Source organism: Sylvia atricapilla, chromosome 19 (assembly GCF_009819655.1).
Source record: "Sylvia atricapilla isolate bSylAtr1 chromosome 19, bSylAtr1.pri, whole genome shotgun sequence".
NCBI classification, from domain to species: Eukaryota; Metazoa; Chordata; class Aves; order Passeriformes; family Sylviidae; genus Sylvia; species Sylvia atricapilla.
In genome coordinates this window covers 4,748,580-4,773,894 of record NC_089158.1, presented here as the reverse complement: position 1 = coordinate 4,773,894, position 25,315 = coordinate 4,748,580, and the positions used below count along the sequence as shown (strand labels likewise).

General features: G+C 48.3%; 1 protein-coding gene across 1 annotated transcript in view; it reads right to left on the bottom strand.

Moving 5' to 3' along the window:
• Positions 1–25,315, bottom strand: part of EXD3 (exonuclease 3'-5' domain containing 3) — a 246,180-nt gene that overhangs the window by 139,212 nt on the left and 81,653 nt on the right. Inside the window, exons 7-11 of the mRNA XM_066332574.1 lie at positions 16,396–16,449; positions 15,828–15,967; positions 14,968–15,068; positions 9,159–9,232; positions 7,928–7,966 (exon numbers count right to left, since the gene is read on the bottom strand). Of these exons, the coding sequence (XP_066188671.1) occupies positions 7,928–7,966; positions 9,159–9,232; positions 14,968–15,068; positions 15,828–15,967; positions 16,396–16,449 (408 nt within the window). The remainder of the gene's footprint in view (positions 1–7,927; positions 7,967–9,158; positions 9,233–14,967; positions 15,069–15,827; positions 15,968–16,395; positions 16,450–25,315) is intronic.

The window sequence follows — 25,315 nt, the reverse complement described above, 5'->3', positions numbered from 1 at the left end:
CTGCACAGGGCAATGTCAGGGCTCCTGACAGGCTTCCCTTGGCCCTGGAGCAAAAAGAACATGAGGATTTGCCTGTTTGAAGTGAGCCTGTCCTCATTTTTACTCTGTGGGGTACAAACAGGAGCTGGGGTTGCTCAGCTGGGAGAAGAGAAGGCTCTGGGGAGATCTTCTTGTGGTCCTTTGGTACTTGAAGGGACCTTATTGAAAAGACAGAGTGACTTTATACAGAGGCAGTGACAGGGTGAGGGGGAACAGTTTTAAACTGACAGAAGGGAGATTTTTATTAGATATTAGGGAGAAATTCTTCCCTGTGAGGGAGGTGAGGCTCTGGCTCAGGGTGCCCAGAGAAGCTGTGGCTGCCCCTGGATCCCTGAAAGTGCCTAAGGCCAGGCTGGATGGGGTTTGGAACAACCTGGGATAGTGGAAGTTGTCCCTGCCCATGGCAAGGGAGTTGGAACAAGATGATTTTTAAAGTCTCTTCCAACTCAAACCAGTCCAGAATTCTGTGACTTTTACCCTGTGCTTGCTGCAGTGTGCAGTCACTAACAGGTATCCTGGACACCACTCCCGATGTTTATTTTAAGGACCTGCTATTTTCCACACATTCCTATAAGGTTTTGCATGATCATCACTGCTGTATAGTTTCCTACTCGTAGGATGCTCTTCCCACTTGGCAGAACTAAACCTCCCCCAGCACACCCGAGTGGAGTTGAACAGCTCACTGATGCTCTTAACTCCTTAATCTATCCCTGACCTCTCAACCTACAGCCATAAGCCAATTAGCTCTTCTTTTTACCATACCAAATCTCCTTCTGATGAAGCTGTGCTGCCGAGTGAATGCCTGCTAGTGACAGAAATGTAATTACAGTGCTTAGCAGCATGCTGGCCCTGGCTGGTGGCAGGGGGCTAAGGTCAGAATGCATCTCTAACACACCAAAACAATTTAAAGGGGATTTTTCCTCCCCAGTGTGTTCTCTCCAGTTTCCTCTCTTCACTCTCCAGTACTTAATTCGTTTGCACATCAAGGCTATTTGGCCATCAACTTTAAGACTGAGGTCCTGAGGTTTGCAAGGATCCCTTGCCAATCCCTCCCCGAAGCAGAACCAGACACTCAGCTCTGTCAATCCCCAGCTTGGCCCTGTAGATCCACACTTCAGTAAATGGGGGCTGATTTTCTAAAGGTATTGAAGAAACATCTTACATCACTCCAGAGAAACTTTTGGCTGACTTTTAGAATTATTTTGGACATTTTTGACAATTTTGTAGATCAGATAGCAAATGATGGCAGTTTGTCTTGGCTTCTTTGTACCTACTGTAATATCACACCAGAATCCATCAGCATCTTTGTGCTTAACCACAATTTATTTATCTAGCAATGGCTGGATTTGTTATAAATAAAACTACTACAATTACAGTAGACACACCAGCCCTCCAGGTCTTACAGAGAATTAACACAGCCTAAGCCATACAGGAAATAGTTGGAAGTATTTACATTTAACTGTACACGTCATCCTTTGACAGACTCTTCCTTAGCTAGGGAGGCACAGAACATGCTGCATGTTTGACTTTTCCCATGTGCTTCTCCCACAGCAGCTGGGGGTTCCTTCAATGCAAAGGTCCCATTTCTTTTAGCCCAGCAGTGCAAACTCCATGAGTACAGGTGCACATTTGCCTGCTCACTCCCGAGAGCAGAACACAGCTGCAGAACTGAATCACAGTCATGGAATCAGAATATCCTGAGCTGGAAGGGAACCACAAGGATCATCGAGTCCAGCTCCTGGAATTATGGGATGCTGTTCCTGAGATGGTCACAGGCATGCCTCTTCTCTACACCAGCCCCATCAGTCATCCTTTTGCTTTTCAGTAACTGGTGTTATTTCACTTCCAATCAACATGTGACTCCCCTTGACAAACTGAACTGAAAAATGGAAGGAGATCAATATTTTGCCTCCCATTTTACCTCCTACTACAGACTCCAGTTTGTTCATGGTTTAATATTCCCTTTAAACCATGCTGGGGCTGTGTGCTCTCCCCAAAGACCTCCAACAAGAACAGTGAATCCAAAGAAGATGGCAGAGGGAAAAAGCAGAATGAGTGTCAAAGCACTGTAACCACCACAGAGCTCCTGCCAGTCCCTGAACAGGGGACAAAACACAGGGAGAGGAAAGAGAAATGGGAGCTACAAGTAGACATTGGGGGAAGAAAGGCTGTCAGTTCTGACCTGAAACAAAGCAATTCTCCTTGTTGGGAAGTCCTGACTTCCCAACAGAGTCAGCAGACCATAACCTGTCACTACTCCAGGTATAAACATCAGCTGTTCTGCAAAGGGGAAAAGGGAAAGAAAAATCAAACCTCTTTTCTGCAATGGCAGCTGTTAGGCAGCTGCTTAAAGATGTGGAAAGAGAAATGCAATTCTTTTGCAGACAGTTGAACTGGCAGACTGCAGGCAGACCAGCCCAGGAGGAGCTCCTGCACATTCACACACACCCCCAGACTGGGAGCTGCTGGGTTCCCAGTGGCTCAGCACAAGCACCACGTGCAGCACCACTGGTGGGACCATGAACATTTATTTCAGCTGATGATTCTTCCCAGAGGCTTCTAAGACCAGAAGGAACAAAACAATCATCCACTGGTTTAATTTGCTGCTGAAGAAATCCATAAGTAGTAGCAGGGGACTCCACGCGATGGCTGGTTAAACTCGTTTGGATTTCCACCTTACAGGAAAAGAGCCAGTCTGGGTTTGACATTTGAGTGATGAAATCCATCCCATCCCTGAATAAACACTTCACTCCAACCAGAGGGAAAGACCATTTTGTATTACACTGAGACATGTCACTTATTAATCACCTCCAGAGCATTGTTCCCATCTGCACAGCACACATTGCTCCATTCCCTATGGATATTCAATTCCTCACGCTGCAGAGATGTTGCTGTACTCAAAACAATTTAAAAGTTTCCCTAAAATCAGGGGTTCCAGGGAAGAACAGTGGATGTGGGTATTTTTAAAGTGGGCTTTTTGACTCCTTGACCTTATTCAAGACTCCCCAGAGCAGGAGTATTGGCGAGGTGTTCTGGCCACAAAAAAACTCTTTGAAAAAATAAATGGCATTCTGCCCTTAAAAATCCCTTTTAAAATTCCCTCCTTGAGTGTAACAGCTTTTACATTTTATTTCAGAGGTAGCTGTGTTTTAATTGGGGTCAAAATGGCTCTGTACAGAAAGAATTTTGGCATCAGCCACTGCCATTTAGAAATTAATTGGTCAAATAAATAAGATTACATCAACTTCTTGCTGCAGTGTAAGGTAATTTACACCTATTAAGTATCAGGAATTGTCAATGCTTTTCCAATGTATTGCACAGAAAGAAGGGCAGATTTCTGAATATTGTCTGTAAGCAGCATAACAACCCTTGAACTGTAGTGGAACTGGAGTTCTGCATTTCCTAGGAATTACCAGCATCTGACCCCTATTCACCCAGAGAAGGAGCTGGCACAGTGCTTGATTTTCATGGTCAGAAATTTATAAATAAATACGTTATGTCACTGTCCCAGCTGGAGGAGGACAGGGATCAGCTGCAGGCTCTCCCTGCACAGAACATGGCAAACAGCTGCCCCCAGAGCCCAGCTCTGCATCCTCACGAGCCCAGAAGAGACTGAAGAGTGCAGGACAGGGGTCTCAGGAAAAGGAGGGCACTTTTCTGGGAGGTGCATTCCTGCACCCTCCTCTCAAACCACACACCAAGGTCACAGTGGTCTCAACCAGTGCAGAATCAGAGAATCATGGAACGATTAAGGGAGAAAACGCCCTCTAAGATTATCAATTCCAACCACCAACCCAGTACCAACCACATTCACCACTAAGCCATGTCCCAAAGTGCCACACCTTTCGAACACTTGCAGAGATGGTGACCCCATCACTGCCCTGGGCAGCCCATTCCAGTGTTTACAGCCCTTTCCATGAAAAAATATTTACTAATACCTAATCTAGATATTCTCTGGTGCATCTTGAGGCTGTTTACTATCATCCTGAACAAGAGGCTCCTGCTCCCCACGAGCAGCCGCAGAACAAATGACATCTTTGCAAACAGCAGTGCTTTTCTGAGCACCAGGTTTGGAAGAGTTTCAGATGTTTAATTTTGAGAAGTTAAGGGATAGTTTCCCTGTGCAAACACTAGCACAGAACAATTTGGAATTTAGCAGCAAAAAGCCCCTTGGCTTAAGGGTCAATAAAAGTGAAAATCCCATTTCTACCAATTCCCTGTCCTGGACACCTCGCAGTGGTTATAACACTGACAGTCCCAAATAAACCAACGGGTTTGAGCCCTGCCCAGTGCTGCTTCCAGTCACTGTCCCCAGCAGGAGCTGCAGTGCTGGACAGTGTCACCCACTTCTGCTCCACAGGAGGAGTTTCACTGCAGGAAAGGCCAAACAAACACACGGAGATTTCTTGGTATAATTTCTTTGTATGTTTGAGATAACATTTGGAACTGATCTGGCCCTGCTCAGCCCAGCTGAGTCTAGAAGGGCCCAGCTACAAGACCCCCCAAACCCTGGTGAGCAAACAGCACTGAGAGCAGGGCAGCAGAACCATCCTACATCCAAGCTCTCTGTCAAACTGGGACATTTCAGGTCACCAAAATGCACGTGTCTGATGCTATTTCAGATGTCCTGGTGGTCCAGCTGCCTCCTGAGACAGAAGTGTCCCTCAGCAGGGCCCCTGTCATGCTGCCAACCTCCTGCAAGTGTCTCAGACACAGTCTGACACCTAAACCCTGCCAGAGGTGACACCTGCCACCAGAGTCACTCCCCTACCACATTGATTGGCTTCTCATTGATACCACAGTTCCATGTGTGTTTACTTTTTGAAAGCCTGGCATGGAAAAACTCCTTCCTTGGAGAAAGTCCTTCCCTGCTTTTTAGTGACTTTGTCCTACAGAATGCCCAAGGGAGCATTTGCCCTCCAAATCCCTCTTGCTGCTGGCCTGCAGTCGCTGGCAGGACCACCCTGAACACATCTGAGCTGGGCTGGGCTTGCTCTGCCCAACTCGACCTTCTTTGTGCAGCTGCTGAGCCGGGACAAGCACAGAGTGAGCGAAAACACAGCACACACAAAGCAGACAGGAGCCTCATGCCCTGCCTCTTTTCCCCTGCCTATCTACCATCAGTATCCTCCACACCTTCCCCTCTGCCTGTGAGGACAGGCACACTGTGTTCCAGCAGCCCAGGATGCCTTAGGAGGGGAATGAAGAGCAAGCAGCACTGGGCACAGTGTCTCCTCCCTCTGCCCTCTAGGTATCTCCTCATGCATGGGGCAGCTCTCCTGGCTGACCAGGCCTGCAGCAGCCAGTGGGGATGAGGGCAGCCTTCTTAGGGTATGAAGAGGTTTGGAGCCCTCTCCTTCCTCCTCTGCCATCCCTGCCTGGACACTGGCTCAGCCACTGGGCATTGGCAGGCAGATGAGGCAAAACCAGTTTGCTACTTCCAGGGCTGGAAGCAGGTTTTATCGGCCCCACAATTAACTCCTGAGTTTCTGCTGTTTATAGGAGCAGTCAGGATCACACCTGGGATTCATCCTACAGAAGAGGAACAGGAAAAATCTGCACTTGCACTGCCCATGGTGAACAAAACAAAATCGCAGTCCCAAAATGTTACTGGCCTGCAATGGCAAGCTCTGAACAAGGACAGTGCCACCTTCACCAGAGTTTCTGGTATCTCTGTAATTCCTGATATCTTTACCTATATAATCACTAGAGCTAGTCATATCAATATAATTTATGTCTTTTGTTTTATGGCTGCAGAAAAAAAAATTGAAAAAAATTGAAATTGAAAAAAATCCCATGAAGGCTTCCAACCTCTTTGAACTTCAAATTGAAAAAAGCATCCAAAAATGATCCAATAATTCTGACTGAGAGTTTCCCACTGTGGACTCTTCTGGGAGTTTTGGTTCCTATTCCTCCAGGTGACCAGAGGCCACATTGTGTCTCATTCTCTGCCTCCTATCCTTAATAGTGCCTGAGCAGGCAAAGCTTGGGAGATCCAAACTTTATGTGAGCCTCAGCTGAACACAGGGATGGGACACACAACACAAATGTCAGGGAGCCTAAGGAATTTTTTTGATCAAACACATCAGGTCACAGGTGAAGCTCTAACCTTTTGTGAAGCTGTTGCCCAGAGAATCTGAGGCTGCCCCTGGATCCCTGGAAGTGTTCAAGGCCAGGCTGGATGGGGCTTGGAGCACCCTGGGATGGTGGAAGGTGTCCCTGCCCATGGCAAGGGGGTGGCACTGGATGGATTTCTAGGTCCCTTCCCACCCAAACCAGGCTGGGATCCTGTGATTCTGTGAAGCTCTGAGAAAACTTTGAGCCATTCCCCCTGTAAAGCTCAACCTTTCAAACCCAATAAAGTCCTGGACAATGTTCGGTTTTGCACTGAAAACCAAAAACTGGCTCAAAGATCCTTCCTTTATTCCCCTCTTTGCCTGCCAGCAGCAGCCACCAGCCTGCACAGGTTGTTATTTCAGCTTCCTGCAGATGCACAGGTACAGCTTCCCATCACTTTCAAGTGATGCCAGAGATAGGGATCTCTGATAGCACCGAGTCAGGCTGATAACAGGCAAGTTTCAGCACCACTCGGCTGATAATTACACAGTTGTGAAAAATACACCAGTTGGCAACAAGCAGGAAATACAGAGTTTGGAATCCTTTGGAAAGCAGGACACCCCTCTGCTCCACTGCAGCATGCAGCTCTGTGTTCTCAGGGCTTACCAGGCACCACACATGCACTTCCCAGAGATACCCTGAGCCTCCTGTCTCCAGAGTGAGATCCCACACTCCACCATCAACAGAGATCATTTCCCTGCACACACCAAAACACATCCTGATGTGACAATCATGGAATCATGGAATCTCCTGAGTGGAAGAGACCCACAAGGATCACAGTGTCCAGCCCCTGGAGCTGCATGGAAGAACCCAGCAGTCCTCTTTGCTTTGCTGGTGTGTCCAAACAGTGCCTGAGCCCTCAGACCATCAGCCTGGCCTGTTACCACTCAGACCCATGCTGACCCTTCAGATGGATTCTCAGAAATCCCTAATGGCTGCAGAATTCAACCTGATAGGGGTCACAGAACAGGAGTGAACACTCACCACGGGGCTGCAATTCCACAGGGAAATCACAGACACATGAATAACCACTATTGGTTTATCACCACGGAATTTCATGCTGTTTCATTGTCACATTTGTATTTATTGTTGTAGGATTGGGTCAAGCCATAATTGCCCAAACTCTCTTGTTTATACACCAAGAAAAACCCGCTCTGCTCCCTTCTCCTTGTGCTGTTAAAATTACTTGTGTCCTGCAGCATGAGACAGAGAGGTCACAACAACAATCAGCTGTTGAAAATGGTCAGAACATGCACAGATAATCAAACATTTGTCCCAGTTTCCTCACATACCTTGCTAGCTGCTGAGGGACAGCCTCTTTCCCCCCTTCCTTGTCATTAACCAATGTAAATACTTGCAGTGTTCACTTACAAGTAAGTGCAGGAAAGTAAAATAAAGTACTTCATAACCTTATCTAAATCACAGAGCCATGGAATAGCCTGAGTTGGAAGGGACTCACAAGGATCATTGAGCCCAACTCCTGGCCCTACACAGACACCCCAACAGTTCCACCCTGAGCACCCCTGAGAGCATTGTCCAAACATTCTAGTTTGGCTCCAGCCTAACAAAAGCATTTTCAAAGACATAAAAGGAATTAAGATACAAATGTCCTCCCTTGCTCTTCCCTGCATTTTTGCTTCCAAAGGGTTGAGAAAGTGCAGAACTGTGATAGCAGGACTACAACATCCAGAGCTGGATATGCTAAAACATCTTAAAATAACTTCCAAGCAAACAACCCTGTAAAAGAAAGGAAAAGAAAATCCACACTCACCTGAATGTGGTCTCCCCAGTTCTCCTCAGTCATGGTTTTCTGAAAAGACAAAATCACTATTGAGGCATCTTAGGAAAGGGAGGATGTTCCATGGAGCAAACTAGAAATGAACACCTCACTGTCCCCACTGGCATCACCTGTGACCAAGGAATGCACCCTGGGACACACAGGACACCTCAGCTCCTCAGTGTCTCCAGCTGGGGCATGGCAGAACACAGCTTGGATGGGGGAATTCAGGGAACTCTTACACCACAGCACATGGAGCATAAAAACTCCTCTACAGTTTGTCCCCAGACTGTCCATCCCTCCAGCCAGCCATGGGGAGCCATCCCGAGGGCTCCAGTCAAGGGAGGGATCTCGGGGGTCATCTGCAAGGCTGAGTCTTCAGAATATAAAAATATCATTTTTCTCCACAGTCAAATGATGAAAAATCCTCTAAAATCATGCTGTCTGGGAAAGGAAACTGGTAAGTTACTATTCCCATTCTAATGCAGTTCAGAGCCAAACTTGGGGAGAAACTCAGGAGGGGACCTGCCCTCCACTCTGCCAAGAACTGAATGAGACCCACCATGAGTCTCAGAGGAACCAGGGAGCATCAGTGTCACTTTTATGGAAAGATACAAGAGCAAACAGGGAGCAAGTGCCTCAAAGAAAACAGCTTTGAGCTATCATGTAATTTAAATATTAGTGAGATAAAGGAGCCATTTAAGCAGAGCTCAGACGCAGCTGAGAACGGTAAACAGCACCGAAGAGCTCTCAGAAGAAGGGACTGTGTCCAGACACAGCTGCCAAGTACCTTAATGGAAGTAACTGGCCAGCTTGGATACTTTAAATCAAGGAAATTCTTCAAAACAAAGGAAGTGGAAGGCCAGAGAGAGCAGAACACCAGATCACGAATCCATTCCCTCTGCTAAACAAATACACCTGGAGAAATGTTCTCGGCTCTCTCTGGGGATGACCAAGCTCCCCACAGTGATGTCATCCAGCATTAAAGCTCAGAGATGCAGGGGCTGAAGTGCTCCATCCTCCCCAGCTCCTCTGACAGTGGGTTTGGCAGGCAGCAAAGACAGATCAGAGCCTTCCCTGATGGATTGGGAGGGCTTGGGAGCAGAACTTGAAAAAAAAACAACTTGATCATAAACAATTGATGCATTTTGATTATCTCAATTAAGTTATTAAAAATGTAAATGTAACAAAAATCCTCATTCCAGACACACAACACGGCACGTACCTCAACAAATCTCTTGTAAAAGAGGTAATTCAGGGTTCTCAAGTGCCGCTGATTTATGACATTAGGGCAGAGAGCTGAAAGAAGGAAAAAGACGTTTAAGTACACAGCATTTCCTGGAAGTTTTACTGTCTAGACATTACAGTTTTCCTTCCCCGGTATCAGACTGCGTTTGTAGAAGGCAGGATGCCCTCACACTTAGAACAATGAGGGACAGACTCACACATTGTCAGCTTATCTCAGCTATAAACTGTTATTTGCACTTTCATCCGTGATTAGCAATGCTAATTCTCGGGTCTGATATCTCTGCTTCCACCACCCCTGAGCGATAAGATCCTCTCCCTGGTTCAATATGCTCCACAGTCAGTGACTTCACACCTTTAATGAGGCAGCATCCTCACACGGGCACCGCCTCAGTCTCTAAAGGCTGCATTCTTTCGGCTTTAATTGGACCTGTGTTGTTAATTCATTGAAGCAGTTGTGAACAGCTCACTCAGGATGTAAACTTGTGGCTGAAGTTTATCCGATAAAACACAGATCCATGAAAGAGGCTCCACATCCACACAAAGAGGGTGGGGAATACAGTTTTGCTGAGCTAGCTAGCCACAGTTGTTGTTATTATTTTTATTGCTATCACCTTCATTAGATATGGCTCACTACAACTGCAAAACCCAAGATCTTCACACAGCACCTTGTTTTGAAATCCAGTGCAAGGAGAGATAAAGGCTGGAGATAAAAGACATGAAGTGGCATTAGCACAGGTATCTGTCAGCTCCTGCTGGATGCCGGGCTGCCTGCACAGGGAGAGGCTTCACCAAAGCCTTCCTTGGGCTTTCACACCGGGCTAAAACCATGGCCCTGGGAGCCACAGGGAGCAGGGCCAGCAGTCACCAATAGTCACGGAATTCTCTGTCACCTCTCTTGAATTAGCACCCACAGGGAGAAACGGATTCCTCTTCCCTCTGTGTGCATGGCCAAGGACTAAACCCAGGAGAGCAGAGTGATCTCGGGATACCAGAGCCTGGGACCAGAGGGGTGGATTGATGTCCCACTGCTTACAGCAGCTCCTCGGAGTGCCCTGAAGCATCACCTCAGAATGTGACCATTTCCATGTCAAACAGAAATGCTTGAGCATTTGTAAGCGAATCTTATTTGTAAGTGAATCTTACAAGTTCTTATTTGTAAGCGAATCTTCCACAGTGTGACAACAAATCCTTCCCCTCAAAGCATCTGAGGAAAGAACTGCAATTCTCACACAGGACACTGCACCAGTAAATATGGTGATCTTTCCTCTGGATATTGTCACAATATCTGGAGGAAAAGTCATCAGCTCATGGAAAGGAACACTTTCTAAAGAATAGAAGAGCAATGTAAAAATGAGTAACATCACCATCTAACTTAATGTTTTCAAAGCTCTTCAGAAAGAACCATGCCATGGTCCCTCCAGGCCACCCCAAAGATCCCCTGAACATCTTTTTCTTTGAGCTTCTAAAGGAAATATCCAAAGCACAGGCTATGGCAGAACTGGGGGAATTGAACACTTGGCTTCTGTGTGGAAAAGACAGAGAAACATGGATGGACTGGTAACATGTTTGAAGGCACTGGTGACATATTTTATTCTGATGGAGCAAAGGAATTGAGATTGAATGTGGGTTTCTATATTTTATTACAAAGAAAAACAGAGAAGAATGTATCAAAAACACACAGAGAGGTTGGACAGAGAACAGACCAAGAGCAGCCCTGGCAGAAGGACCTGGGGGTGCTGTGGGTGTGAGCTGGACCTGCCCCAGCCCTGAGCCCCCTGCCCTGGACTGAGCCCCAGCCTGGGCAGCAGGGGAGGAGGATTGTGTCCCTCTGCCCCTGTGCCCAGCTCAGAGCCCAGCTGCAGAACTGCCCCAGGCCCGGGCCCAGCGCCTGTTGGAATGAGTGCAGAGGAGGCCAAGGGCTGGAGCCCCTCTGCTCTGGAGCCAGGCTGGGAGAGCTGGGGGTGCTCACCTGGAGAGGAGAAGCTCCAAGGAGAGCTCCAAGCTCCTTCCAGGGCCTAAAGGGGCTCCAGGAGAGCTGGAGAAGGACTTGGGGCAAGGGATGGAGGGACAGGACACAGGGAATGGCTCCCAGTGCCAGAGGGCAGGGCTGGATGGGAGAGTGGGCAGGAATTGTTCCCTGGCAGGGTGGGCAGGGCTGGCACAGGGTGCCCAGAGCAGCTGTGGCTGCCCCTGGATCCCTGGCAGTGCCCAAGGCCAGGCTGGACACTGGGGCTGGGAGTGACCTGGGACAGTGGGAGGTGTCCTTGCCATGGCAGGGAGTGGGACTGGATGGACTTTAATGTCCATTCCAACCAAATCAGTCCAGGATTCTGTGGAGAACATAAGGGTGAAGGGTGGCTTGTTAAGAGAGACAGTAGACTGGAGAGCTGTGCAGGCATTTAACACTTGATTTAAAACACTCTGGAAGAAAATCATCACCATGGCAGTCAGGGGGAAAAACTGGGATAATCTCCTGCTCTCCCTCCAAAGGCATTCCTGTCAAGTTGTACAAGTAATTCCCTTGTTTCTAACAGAGCATCTTCTGCCTGGTGAGGACTCCCAGCCCCCATCTGGGGCTCACACTGGTGACGGCCTGGATATGGGCTGGCAGGTCCTTGAACCCTGAGGATTTGTGGCCAGCTGTGGGGCTCATCTGTGCAGATGTGGGGCCAGCTGTGGCTCACCTGGGCAGATGTGCCGTGCACAGCCAGCTGTGGCTCACCTGGGCAGATGCAGAGCCAGCTGTGGCTCACCTGGGCAGATGTGCCGTGCACAGCCCTCTCCTGCCCTCTGCTGCCCCGCAGCGCGGCACTCCCGGCAGCGCGGAAATCCCGCGGATTCCAACTCCACGGACGGCAATCCCACGTTAAACCGAAGGGGCAGGTGGGTGCCCAGTCGAGGAAAACATTCCTCCTGGTTCAAAAAGCCTCTGGGGGTTCTCGGCAAACCCTCGCTCAGCACCAGAGGTGCCCGTGTGTCACAGCCCCAGCACAGCTCCCCGCACCGGGGGTCTCAGGTCCCCTCTCTGCCCCTCCACTCACAGCTCCCTCACATCAGAGATGAGGCTGCTACACTTCCCTGAGCAGGATCCTTTCTACCTCTTGGGAACTGTAAATGAAAAGCACCACTGAGCTCTGTCTGTGTCCTGGCCGTGCCAAACCACAGCAGAGAACACCCGACCCTGCCAGCCCTGCGAAGGGGCTGTTCCCTCACCTCTGGAATGTTAGGACTGAAACTTGCATTTGTAAAGTCGATCTCACAGGGCCTCCAAAGACTATTAAGTAATTAGCTTGGAAAAGCTACAGGCTCGTTAAACTAGAGCATACTGACCCAGGTGTGAGGAAAGACTCTATAAACCTCAATTTCCTCAATCACACACCACTTCGGCCCAGCTTCTTCCTTCCCCAATAAGGGTAATTAAATGAAATCCACACACAGTTTATTGGGATGCCTTTGGGACTCAGCAGAAAATCTCCCACTTCCCATGCCCTGTTTGGGAGTTAACAGGAATACTGAAATACAGCTCTGAGAAAGAACAGGACGACTAATCTAAGAGGATGGCTGTATTTTTTTTTCCTCTGAGGTGTGAGATCTTTTTTTTAATTGGGCCGCCTCCTGTCTGGCTCTGAAATTTAGGGCTGACAGTTCCCAGGAGTGTTCCCAGGTCTCAGCTGCTGATGGACACCTCAGATGTGTTTGGCAGTCAGCGTGATTTACTGTGAGTGGGCAAGAGTGAGCTTAGGCAACGAAATCTCCAAGTCGATTTGGAACTGCAAGAACTGAGTCACACGAAAGTTTGCCTTCTCATACCCAGAAACCCCATCCTCCTCCAGCCCTTCTCACCAAAGCCACTTCCCTCCCCACTGCTGCTCTCAGGCTCTCACAGCGAGTGGGAGTCACAGGGAGGAGGAGACCCAAAGCAGCCGCAGCATCAGATGAGCCCAGGTGAGGTGACAAGAAGTGTGAGCTCTGCCTCACCAGCAGCCTTTGGGGGAACTGCTCAGAACAACAGAAATGAGGGTTTCTTTTATCTGTACGCTTTGCCCAGCCTGCTCACTTTTTGTGTGCTTTTCTCTCCCAGTTACACTTGCTTTCACTACAGAATGGAGACGGAACATCCAGAAATTCAGCAGAACGGAGGGGAGAGATGGGAAGACAAAGAAAGCCACATCATTTCAGCTGCCAGCATGTCCCTCTTCAGTTCCAGCATGCCCAGCACTAAGGCAGCAATTCCTCTGCAGGTATTCAACCCCTTCCAAAGCACTTCAAAGGAGACTGACAGCCACAGTTCAGAAATGTGTGAATTCCTGCTCATAATTACACGTGGTATGATGTAAAAAATAAACACCTGCAGTCCTGTATGAGACTGTGGAAGTCACTGGCTTTAGCTGAAGTCCAAACCAGGTGCCTGCAGCCCTCTCACAGCAGCAGAAGTGGGCAGCCCTCTTGAGCAAGGACTTGCCCTGCACTGCAGACACTGCAGTTTGCATGGGAGAAAGGGCTGGAAGGACATTTGTCTGGAAGGAATGGGATCTGTATTCACCCCAAGGAACCTCCTCTCCAGTGAATGCCTGCAGAGGACCAGCAAGATCTGGCCATTATTATCAGCAGCTACAACATCTGGAAAGCATCACCAGGTCAAAGCACACTGCATCCCACGGAGTGCACCTGAGCCCAACACATGCTCCTGTCCTACATTTTTCTTTTTTAAAATGATTATTTCTCAGGATTTTGCATGTGAACAGTTACATCATTTCACTTCTACCATTATACCATGCCCTTGGTGGAGCTTTCATATGGAAAGGGGAACAACTCTTTTCTCTTTACAGATCATCAAAGACAACACAGCTGACTGAATGCCCACACTGTCAAGGAGGGAAGTTACTGAAAACTAATGGACTTCTGGGAAGCTTTTAATTTCTAAATAAATCATTCCCATATGTCTCAGCTTTCACACGAACATGCTGGGTTTAATTATATCCACTTCTCCTCCAGTGAGGGTTTGAAAGGTTTACCTTGTTAACTTTTGAACACCAGTCTGAAGATGGGAAGATTAAAATGCAATAGTGTTGCTGACAGGTGTAACAAGCCAATTTGTGGTTAGAAAACCCTTTTCAGTCCAAGAAAAGAGAATTGCATACCTTGGGTAGATGATGGAAACCTCTGCAGGGTAAAAGCTAACGGTGCACCTAAAAGGGTCTGGTGCAAGGCCCCAAAGAGAAGGAAAAATCAACAGTCCCCACAAAGAACCAAAGCAAAGCAGATTTTTCTAGAGAGCTGCTGGTGAAGCTGCAGGTGAAGTGATGGAAAATGTGCCACTTCCCTTGCAAGAGCCTTAAAATTCCTCCCACCAACTCCAGTTTATGCAAAGAATACAAAAGGGCTGTGAGGCTCCTGCTTCCCAAGGGTTATCTCCTCCCAGCTGACGCACCCGTAGCTCAAGAAAACAGATCCCCAGTGAATAATGACTTGCCTCTTATGTGAGAGGAACAGAGTCATAACTCAGAGCTGACCATGGTGTGTTTATGCAGAGCCGTGCTGAGGTCAGGATTTATTTCAGATCATGGCAGAAGCAGTCTATTAGTCACCAGCACTTCATTCTTCGACAGCACAAAGTGATAATTCCCATAACTTACCAGCTTTGTTTTTCAATATCATTAATTAAACCCTGAAATTCCCCAGGATAAATGACAGCAGAGATTCCTTGATGAACATGGAAGAAGATAAATCGACTTGGTTCTTTATTACAGAGAGAAAACTCCACAATGTGTTGCCATATCCCATACCTGGGTCAACGTTGAATCTCTCCAGGAGCCTGAAGACCAGCTTGCTGAGCACTCTGCGGTTAAATTTTTCGGGTTTGTACCTGGACAGGCCTTGATATGGTCTGTAACAACACCAGAAAGACACATCTGTGGCATCACCTAAAGCTTGTCTCCCAAATAGCAGACATTTAAGAGCAGAGGGATTGGGGTTTGCAGGATGTTGATAAGGACAGGCCCCTGCCTTTCCCAAGGTACAGTGAAAGCCAACAGCAAAACCACACAAATTTCAGTCAACCAGCTGAAGCAATTCCAGAGGCTCATTTTAAAGGAAGAGAAAGTGAGCAACTCCTTTTCATCTTTTTCAGAGCTGACAGCAACTATTGCAGCTACACTGTGACTCTGACTGTGCTGCTGCCTCTGAGTGACAGGAGTTACTCCAGTGAGAGGCAATTCAGAAGTGAACCACTTGATGAGCACAGGAAGGTTAACCGCTTGCATCTCTCGTTTTTCTGCCACTTCATCACAGTGTTATCTTCCTGCCAAACCTGTACAACCGATACTGAAAGCCACCCTTGTCTGCAGCAAAGCACGAGAGACTGATTGCTCCAACCTCTGTGAGAAGTCTTGACACTGCTCTGCTGCTGGGGTGTCCTGCACAGGTTTCATCCCGGCAGGAATGGAGCATCCTCTCAATAGCAAGGATTCCTCTGTCCTGCAGGCTGGGCTGTTGGAGAAGGCTCTGGCACAGCCACCAGAATTTTCCCTTCTTCAGCGGAACAGTCAATTCACTGCACTCCCTTATGCTGGGACATGACCACAGCCACACAGTGCCCTCTGGCAGCACCTCGGCCCCAGCTGTACAGAAAGACAAGTGGTCCTACCTTGTGATGTCTCTGATATTGAAGCTGGGGCCACACCATGTGTCCAGGGTCTGCAAGAGCTTCCTCTGGAGCTCAGGATATTCTGCCACATAATCTTCCACCAAGTTAGCTTTATCCTGGAGCAGTAGTGGGGTGCACATCTAGGAGAAGGAATTACATTAAAGCACTGTGCCCTGCCTTTGATCTCCATTGAGCATGAGAGTGAGTCCCAAGCCTGCCTAAGCCACCAGTGCTGCCTACACGAGTGCTGTGACATTTGTAACACAAATTGTAACACAAAAAGCTCGGTGCAGCAAACTACTGATCTCTGCCTCAGTGATGAGCACAGCCAGGATTTGTTACAGCAGTGGCCACAGGCAGAAAAACCAGGTAAGAGGTGTAATAGGGGCTAACAAAACACTCTGTGCCTAACCCTGATGTAAAGGTACATCAACAACCCAACAGGGACTTCTTGGAAATGGAGTAAAGCCTCAGGTGAAAGGCAGCAGGAGTTGGAGGGCTCTGATGGATCTCCTGCTAGCAAAAGGTAGATCTGATGACAGAGGAGCCTGCAGAGGAAATGACTCACCTTCTCTACATCTTGATCTGGCTGTAATTTCAGCTTAATACTCAGTATTGCTGCCTAGAAAACATGAAAACAAAGTTGTGTATTTAGAAGAACCCTACAGTGGATAAATGGGCATTATTCCAAAGTGAAGTCAAAATGCTGTTATACACATTTTTAATGCGTTAATTATTTCTGTTACATTGTCAAGCACAAATCCTGCAAACATTTGGCCACATTCATTCCACAAATGCACAAGAACACTCCTGGCAGAGCTGCATATCCTGAGTAGCAACAGCCCCTGGAGCAAAAATCAAAGATCAAGTTGTTGGGCAGAAAGCAAATAAAGCACTTGAACAAAACCACTGGATGGATATTTCCTATCAATGTCATAGTAAAAACACCTGACCCACCATACCTTTCTGAGGGAACTTTATCAGTCTCATTCAGCCTTTGAAGTTTTGTAAAACAGTTGCATTTTGTGAAAGCAACTCAAGATTTTAAACCCGCTGAAATCAAAAGGTTATGGTTTCTCTAATTCCTGAGTCACTCCACACCCCTGAAAACACCAGGGTCACCAGAGGCAGAGAGATTGGGAAGAACAATATTTTTCCTTTTCATGAGATCTCTGAATCTTTGATAAGCCAGGACCTGCCACGTTCACAAACTGCCTCCAAATCAGCATTCTCTGGAACCTGCTGGGATGAACTCAAGCTCAGGAGAGCTGGTTCAGCCACTGCCTGTCCCATCCCAGCTGGGGACCACAGGAATGGATGAAGCTCTAACTGTGCACTGTTGGGAGGTACAGGCACGGATTAGGATTTACAGGAACTAAGAGTGTCTCATTTCTCTAGTGTGTGAGAACACTTGGATCCCAAATACAGAATAAACACTTAATGGGTGCCTTTAATATAGTGCTTTCTGCCAGTAACTGGGGCAATCAGGGCAAGGAGCCTGGGAGCACCTCTGTGTGTTAGTGCTGAACTGGGAATCAGGAGTGAGGAGTTTGGACATGGAGTGTCCCTCCAACACCTCTACAGTCAGGCTGCATTTTCCCAAAGGGTTGTAAGCAGTGCTGAAAAGCCAGCTGTGACCCTGCCAGAGCATGTGTGCAGCACTGAGCAATGATGGGATGGAATCCACTGAGCTCTCAAATGCCTGCTCATTCAGATGAGGATAAAACCAGCGTGGTAGAGGTTGGTGGAAAAGTTCTTCCCTTCCATTGGTTTCCTTGCTCTTGGTGATTGATTTTGTTTTGAGAGAAAAACCAGGAAAACGATGCATTTGTCAAAACGGATGCATGTTAGAACTGTGCTATTTGTTGGAATATAGAATCATAAAACGGTTTGGGTTGGAAGGCGCCTTTAAAGCCCACTTAGTTGCAACCCCCTAGCAGTGAGCAGGGATATCTTCAGCTGGATCTGGTTGCTCAGAGCTGCTGTCCAGCCTGACTTGGAATGTTTCCAGGGATGGGGCAGCCACAGCTTCTCTAGGAAACCTGTGCCAGGGCCTCCTCACCATCACTGTAAATAAAATCTTTTAGATCTTACCTAAATCTCCCCTCTATTAGTTTAAAACCATCACCTCTTTTCCTACCACTCCAGGCCCTGCTAAAATGTTTGTCCCCATCTTCCTTATGGACCCCGAACACATAAACAAAATGCAGGACCAACTGTGCATTTCTCCAGGGAAAGAGAACCCCCACCATTACACGTCACCTGCATGAAACTTTTCTGGGAAAAAACCTAGAAGAATAGCCCAAGTGGGGACAGGCACATGCCACATGCCTTGAAATCCATTTCCTGTGATCACTCGAGTGCCACCTGAACTCACCCCATCACTGGCAGCACATGTCCTGCAGAGCCACACAAGCACCACAGACACCTCACGGCTCACCCCTGCTCACAGCAGCAGCAGAGGATTACATTCCTTTCAGAGGAATTAATGCCTCTATTTCAATCACTGCATCACAGACTGAGTGTGCAAAAGCAGAGAACCAGCACATGCCATGGAAGTTCAGCTGCTCAATCCTACTGCCCCACTTAGAAGTGGGAAAACATCAATTTATTCTGTTTGGTTTGGGTTGGGTTTGTTTTTGGGAAGTTTGGGTGGTTTATGTTTTTTTTTTTTTAACGCTGCTTCATTGGAAGTCCAGGCTTCATCTTCAAAAGAGAAATCAAGAGAAGAACTATAAGTGATGAAAAGAGGAATCACCATTAAGGCAGAGACTGAACAGAAAGACACAGAAGCATTGCTCAGCCCAGCTAAACCTCAGCCAAACCTCTCCCTTACTTCAGACTTTATTCCACAAGTCAGAGGCAAAGAGCTGCTTCTTTCCTCTCACATTATCAACTTAACAACACAATGTTCAAGCTCAGTGATTATTCTCAAGTTGAAGGTTGCTATTTCTGGTGTGGAATTGAAAAAGGGGCTTGGGTCTCCAAAGCTTTGGCAGCTGGTTTTGCTTTCTTCCCAGCTCCTTGATTTTGCTGAATTAAAAGCAATCATCAAAATAAAAAAAATTTTGCAACTCTCAAGGCCTTGTTTCACCATTTGATCTCATTAGTACCTCCTATTGTAGCCTTAGTTTTAACTGCAACATCCAACAGCTCCCTAATGGCTTTTTAATGTTCAGATTAACCTAATTGCAGCACTGTTATCTACATGGCAGAGGTTTATCTCCAGCTCTGCTAACTGTACAGGTGACTTAATCAGATGAACATGTGTGGTGTCAGGTTGGGTTTTCCTCTTTCCCTGGTTGGATATTCCCCCCTGTCCCAAAGGGTGCAGAACAACAGATGTTCATTTGTCCAGAGTGTGGAGTGCCCTCCCTTCCCTGCCCAGGGCTGGCAGACTCAGCTACCCCACGGCCAGCCTGGAGGACAGAGGAACCCCAATCACAGAGATTCATGGAATCATCATGGTTGGAGAAGACCTCTAAGATCATGAAATCCAACCATCAACCCACCCCACCACAGTGTTCACTGCCAAACCACATCCCCAGGTGCCACGGCCGCATGATTTTTGAACATCTCCAGGGATGCTAACTCCATTGCTCCGGGCAGCCTGGCCCAGTGCTTTTCAAAAGCTGGTTTTTAACTGCAATTTGAACCCTCCAGCTCAAGCAGGTAAGGGAGCAGGCAGAGCCGTGGGGCTGCTGGCAGAGCCTCTCTGCAGCAGGGAAACACTCCTGGAGCAGGGCAGCCGCCTTATCCGTGCCTGAATGGATAAGGGGTGTGATGGAAGGAGAAGCAGGAGCCAGCCCTGGAAACAGGCACCAGGCTGGATCAGGGTGCAGCTCCAGGGGCTGGGCTGAGCGGGAAGCCAGCAGAGATAACATCAGCCTGTTTACAATGGGAATAGTAAGAGAAGAGATATGAGTAACTGTAATAAAGATGAAAGTGCTTGGCAGCTGTGTCTGTGGTCTCAACTCCGAGCTATTTTAAGATTTAGTTTTGTTATTATCGTGTTTTGAATTGTTTCACTCCACAAACAAGTTTTGTGTAAAACGACCCTATTTTTAACAGTCTGTTTACAGCCGATAAGATCTCCAGCAAAACAACACCTCATTCGTAGGCTCGTTTTGACTCAGAAAACAAACATTTTAATGAGGTCGAGCGGGCTGTAACTGAACGGGTGAGAAACCCCCTCCCCAGCCAGTGGCAGCATTCCCCATCTGCAGTGCGGGGCTGGAAAGGGAGCCAGGGAAGCTGGAATCTGGCAATCCGTTCATCCAGCTGCAGATGCTCGGGCTGGCTCAGCAGGGCTGCCCAAATCCTCAACAGCAGGTACCCCTCAACTTCATCAACTGGTTAGTAAGAGCCAAAACCCGGGGCACGACGCAGGAACATGGGCATGCTCTGGAGAATGCTGACACATTGACACCCATCAGGGTCTACTCACCCCCTCAAACCCCAAAGAGAATGTTATTGTCATGGATGCTAGCACAAGGAACCTTTGCACAAAAATGTTTCATCCCCAGAGAGTTTCTAGCATAATCTAGTAACAGTAATAACTATCATACAGTGTTCAACCTGTACTAAACCCCCAGAGATGACAACAAACCTGGGGGAGGCTGGTCCCTGTCTTGCCTTGAACCCCAAAGTGTACACAGGAGAGATGAATGCATTGCTTAGTGCAGGAGAAAACCGACGGACATTGCCTGATCCAACTCCCGTCCAAGCTCCCGAGTTTCCTCATCCTTGAGGAGCTTTGGGCCATTCTTTGACTCAATGATGGTGAATGCAAAAATCCCATGGGGACATTTTGTAATAGTTTTGTCTCCCAAGGATAAATCCCTAAAATACAGCGGAGAGCTGGTTGAGTCTGGGGCAGAATTCAAAGCTGGGCAACATTACACTGAATTCCACCATACCCACTCGTAGGTGCGGTGACCAAAGCATGGGGGAACTTTCCCAAACCTGACATGTTCAAGCCCAGCCCTGAGCACCAGAACACTCCTGCAGTCACGCAAATGCAACCCCACGAGTATGGGAACGTGGGGAGTGCTCTGGAGCAGGCAGAGCCCAGACACCCTGCACCAATACCTGCTCCTCTCAGCTTGTTTTGTGTGCACTTGGCTCTGTCTCATCGAAAAATGACTATTCTTTCCACGTACAGTATGAGGTGCAGGAAGCCACACAAGATCTTATCTGCAAGGGCATGTGCACTTGGGTGGTGTCTGCACTGACAATTTCTGCAATTTTCCCACGGTGGGGTTTGAGCAGAGGAATTACCTTGTGCAGGAGAACTGCTTGGAGTGCTGAGGCAAGACAGGCACCAGTGGTTGCTGATGACTCCTGCTCTTGGCTCGGCTGCAAGCAAGCTGGGACAGCACAAACACAGATATGTCTGTGCCTGACTGAGTGCACTATTTCTGAACACACACAGTGAGGAAATTTCTGAAAACCCAAATAAATGAAACAACAAATAAACGAGGGAGACTTTGCAGAGGAGGAACCAATGTCAACTCCAACAAAATCACAGTGATCAAAGCCTGGATCATTCCAGAAATAACTGAGTAAAAGGCACACCAGGTATTAATCATTGGGCACATCTGTTTTGTGTTTCAGAATCACTCATTTCAAACTTGCGGCTAATCAGCTTTGCTGAGCTCTGAGTGCATCAGTGCAGTGGATGACATCAGGGTTGATGGTTGCTTGCTCCCCGCTCAAAGGGCACTTCATGCACAGCTGGCTGTGGGAAGGTCTGCAGAAACCAAGGAAACATGGCATTCCTCAGGTTCACACTCTAGAGACCAGGAATGAGTGAGCCCATCAACACGGAGCAGTGACAGGTTATTCCTTGCCAAAGAATTTGAGGTAGAGAGCTACAAGTCCAGGTTGGAATATGCACAGGTGAGAGGAAGAGGGAACAGAGGCCAACCCCCTCTGATTAGTGTCCCTCAGGTCACTCAGCAGTTTTAGATGGGGTTTAACTGCTCAGCTCATTCCCTGAGCACTGCCCATCTCCACCAGACCCAGACTCTGCACACCTGGATCTGCTGCACAACCTCGGGGCTGTCCCAGAGCCCAGAAATTCTGGCAGTAGGAGCAGAACTCTGCCATCTGATTTATTACTCCCAGCACTGAAGCTCCTTGCCCAGCATTCCTCAGGCACAGCCCAGGGCAGTGGTGGCTCTGGAGGCCAGGAAGGGCAGCAGTGGCCCCTGGGCATCACCGGGCAGGCACCGTGCCACCACAGCTGTCCTTTAGCAGCAGGGAACAGTCAGAGGAAAAAGAGTTGGATACTAAAACATCATCATCTTTATGGGAGAAAAAAACCTGCTGTAACATTTTCCTTGGGCTTCTTAGCCAATATGATTCTTAATTTAAAAGAAAAAAGGAAATACAAAAGTACAGAGTTTAAAATGTAGTAAGAGCTGAACAAGCCTTTGTATAATTAAGGTGCTGAATGGAGATAAGAAGCAGTATCAGAGACATTTTCCCTGGCCTGAGAACAGCTCAGAAAAAGCCAGAGTGAAGAAATCCAAAATCTGATTATCCATTAATGTGCTCAATCAATGCTAACACTGATCTCTACTGACAGATCTGCAAAGATACACTGTGTGTAGTCCAGCACCATGGATGAAGTAGGGCTACAAAAACCAATACCCCTGACTCTGTTCAGAACATCCCTGCACTGAAACTGAAGGTCATGATGGGGATTGAACTGTCCATTTTTACACTCCTGAGTATTTGTGCTCCTTTAAGTTTAACTCTGGCCAATCACTCTTTCTATTATGTCTGTAGCAGTATTGCTGACAAAACCCTGCAATTCTGTGTCTACACAGCTTTTTCTCTGGTACTCCTACATATTTTATGTCAAATTTTAACTGAACTCTACCAGATAACCCATATTATTTTAATTGAAAGAGCAAACATTAACCAAGTTTAATATATGAGCCTTGATTATTTCTAGAAATTGATGGATAAAACATAAAAAACAATACACTCTGCTTTTGAAAACAGAGAAATCTGAACGGACAGCAACTGAAAATCCTGTTAAAAATAAAATACTACTGGCTTCATCCAACATTCTGTTTAAGAACCAAAGTGATGAAGGGGAGAGAACCTCTGACACAGAGGCTGGAGTGGGAGGTCTCTCAGGCCCAGGAATATTTCTGGTTGTCAGAGGCTAAAAAGATTATTTATTGTTTCCTTCCTAAACCCAGCTCCACTGCCACCTGTTCAGAATTTACTATAAAGCTGTTAAACAAGATGAGAACTTTGATGCTGACTGTGAAAACAAGTTTCACTGTATCTGACCCGAGCAGCACTCACTGCTGATCCAGAAGCAAAGGAATTTGATTTTTTTCTTTAAGCACAGCTATCTTTTTACCTTTATAAGCTGTTTAAAAAATGTAAATAAAATAACTCAGTGGACAATAGAGGGCATTCATCCCCCAGAAAGACAGCCGCCAGCCTTAGACATGAAATATCGCAGCACATTAAGTCATGAGACCCCGCTAATCAAAGCTGACAGGGCCCTGAATGTGATTTCTGCTGAGACTTAGCGATATCATGGGGTACTGAAGCATGCACAGCCTGCCAGACTGCCCCTGTTCATGTGACAATGGCTTTTATTCCCCAAAGGGGCCTGCCAGTGACAAGAGTCCCCTTTGTCTCCGGGCTCCCGCATTCGCAGTGCAAGAGAGGTTCATTCAAGCAGCCCCAGACACTCTTTGAAAGGCTGAAGTGTAACATAAGATGACCATGAAACACTAGCTTGCCTTCTGCCTACCCCTCATTCTTCTCCAGCACAGCCTGGCCTATTCAGGGCCTCTCGCAGCCCCGCTTGCGCTGCATTACCCCCGGTCTGCTGAATCCCAGCATTGTCCTGCCAGCACCCAGCCCCTTCCCACCCCAAAACAGGGTGTCCTTCCCACCCCAGAACACCCAGCCCCTTCCCACCCCAAAACAGGGTGTTCTTCCCACCCCAGAACACCCAGCTCCTTCCCACCCCAAAACAGGGTGTTCTTCCCACCCCAAAACAGGGTGTCCTTCCCACCCCAGAACACCCAGCTCCTTCCCACCCCAAAACACACCAGAAACACCTTCCCACACCAGAAACACCCAGCAACCTCCCCACACACACCAAATCCACCAGCACACAGCACCTCCCCACATCAAATCCACCCAGTGCTCTTCTCACACCAAATCCACTGGCACCCATTGTCCCTCCCACACCATCCATGCAGAGACCTCCTCACACAGGGCCCTTCTCATGGTGCATCCTCCTGCCCCCAGCACCCTTCCTGCATGGCATACCCCAGCACCCTTCCTGCATGGCATTCCCCAGCACCCTTCCTGCATGGCATTCCCAGCACCCTTCCTGCATGGCACTCCCCAGCACCCTTCCTGCATGGCACTCCCCAGCACCCTTCCTGCATGGCAAACCCCAGCACCCTTCCTGCATGGCAAACCCAGCACCCTTCCTGCATGGCATTCCCAGCACCCTTCCTGCATGGCAAACCCCAGCACCCTTCCTGCATGGCAAACCCAGCACCCTTCCTGCATGGCATTCCCAGCACCCTTCCTGCATGGCAAACCCCAGCACCCTTCCTGCATGGCAAACCCCAGCACCCTTCCTGCATGGCATTCCCAGCACCCTTCCTGCATGGCATTCCCAGCACCCTTCCTGCATGGCATTCCCAGCACCCTTCCTGCATGGCAAACCCCAGCACCTTTCCTGCATGGCAAACCCCAGCACCCTTCCCCACGCTGTCACCCCTGGCTCCCATCACTCTTCCTGCACTGCATGTGCCTAGCAGCACGGCTGGGCTCTGGCACCTCTGGCACAGCCCAGGCTAGGCTGAGGGTGGCATGGAGCCATGGCTGCCTTCAGAGGGGTTCTGGGAAGGGGACAAGGCTGTTGTGCTTCACTGGAACTCCCTGAGTGAGAATGCTGAACCCTCCCATCTCCCCGTGCCACGGGGACCACAGTGAGCAGAGCTGAGAGTCCCTCGCTCTGCCCAAAGCTCTCACTGCTCCCATCACAAAAGATAAACCACCAGCAGCCCAGACACCTCAAACCCCAGTTCCACATCCCTGCTTCTCCCCAGCTCCCAGTGGCTGCCTGTTTCCCTGCGTGCCGGGAGCACAGTGCCATCCGCTGGCGCTGCTCCCCTGCAGGTGCCTCCCCAGCACAGTCCATGCTGCTAAACCAGAGCCATCACCTGCACCTGTCCCCAGTCCCCTCTCCTGTGCCTTGTGCCACCATTGCTCCGAGCCCCAGGCCCAGCCTCTGACCAGCTCCCCCAAATCCAGGTGTAAGGGAGGGCCAAAGGTGTTTCAGCAACAAGAAACTGCCCCACTCATCCCCAGGGAGCTCTGGGATCTCGTTTTCCAAAGGGAACATTCTCCAAAACCTCCACGAGGGAAAGGAGCCTTAACTCTCAGGGCAGAGGATATTCATGGTTTGCACACGACAGACCAAGGGAATA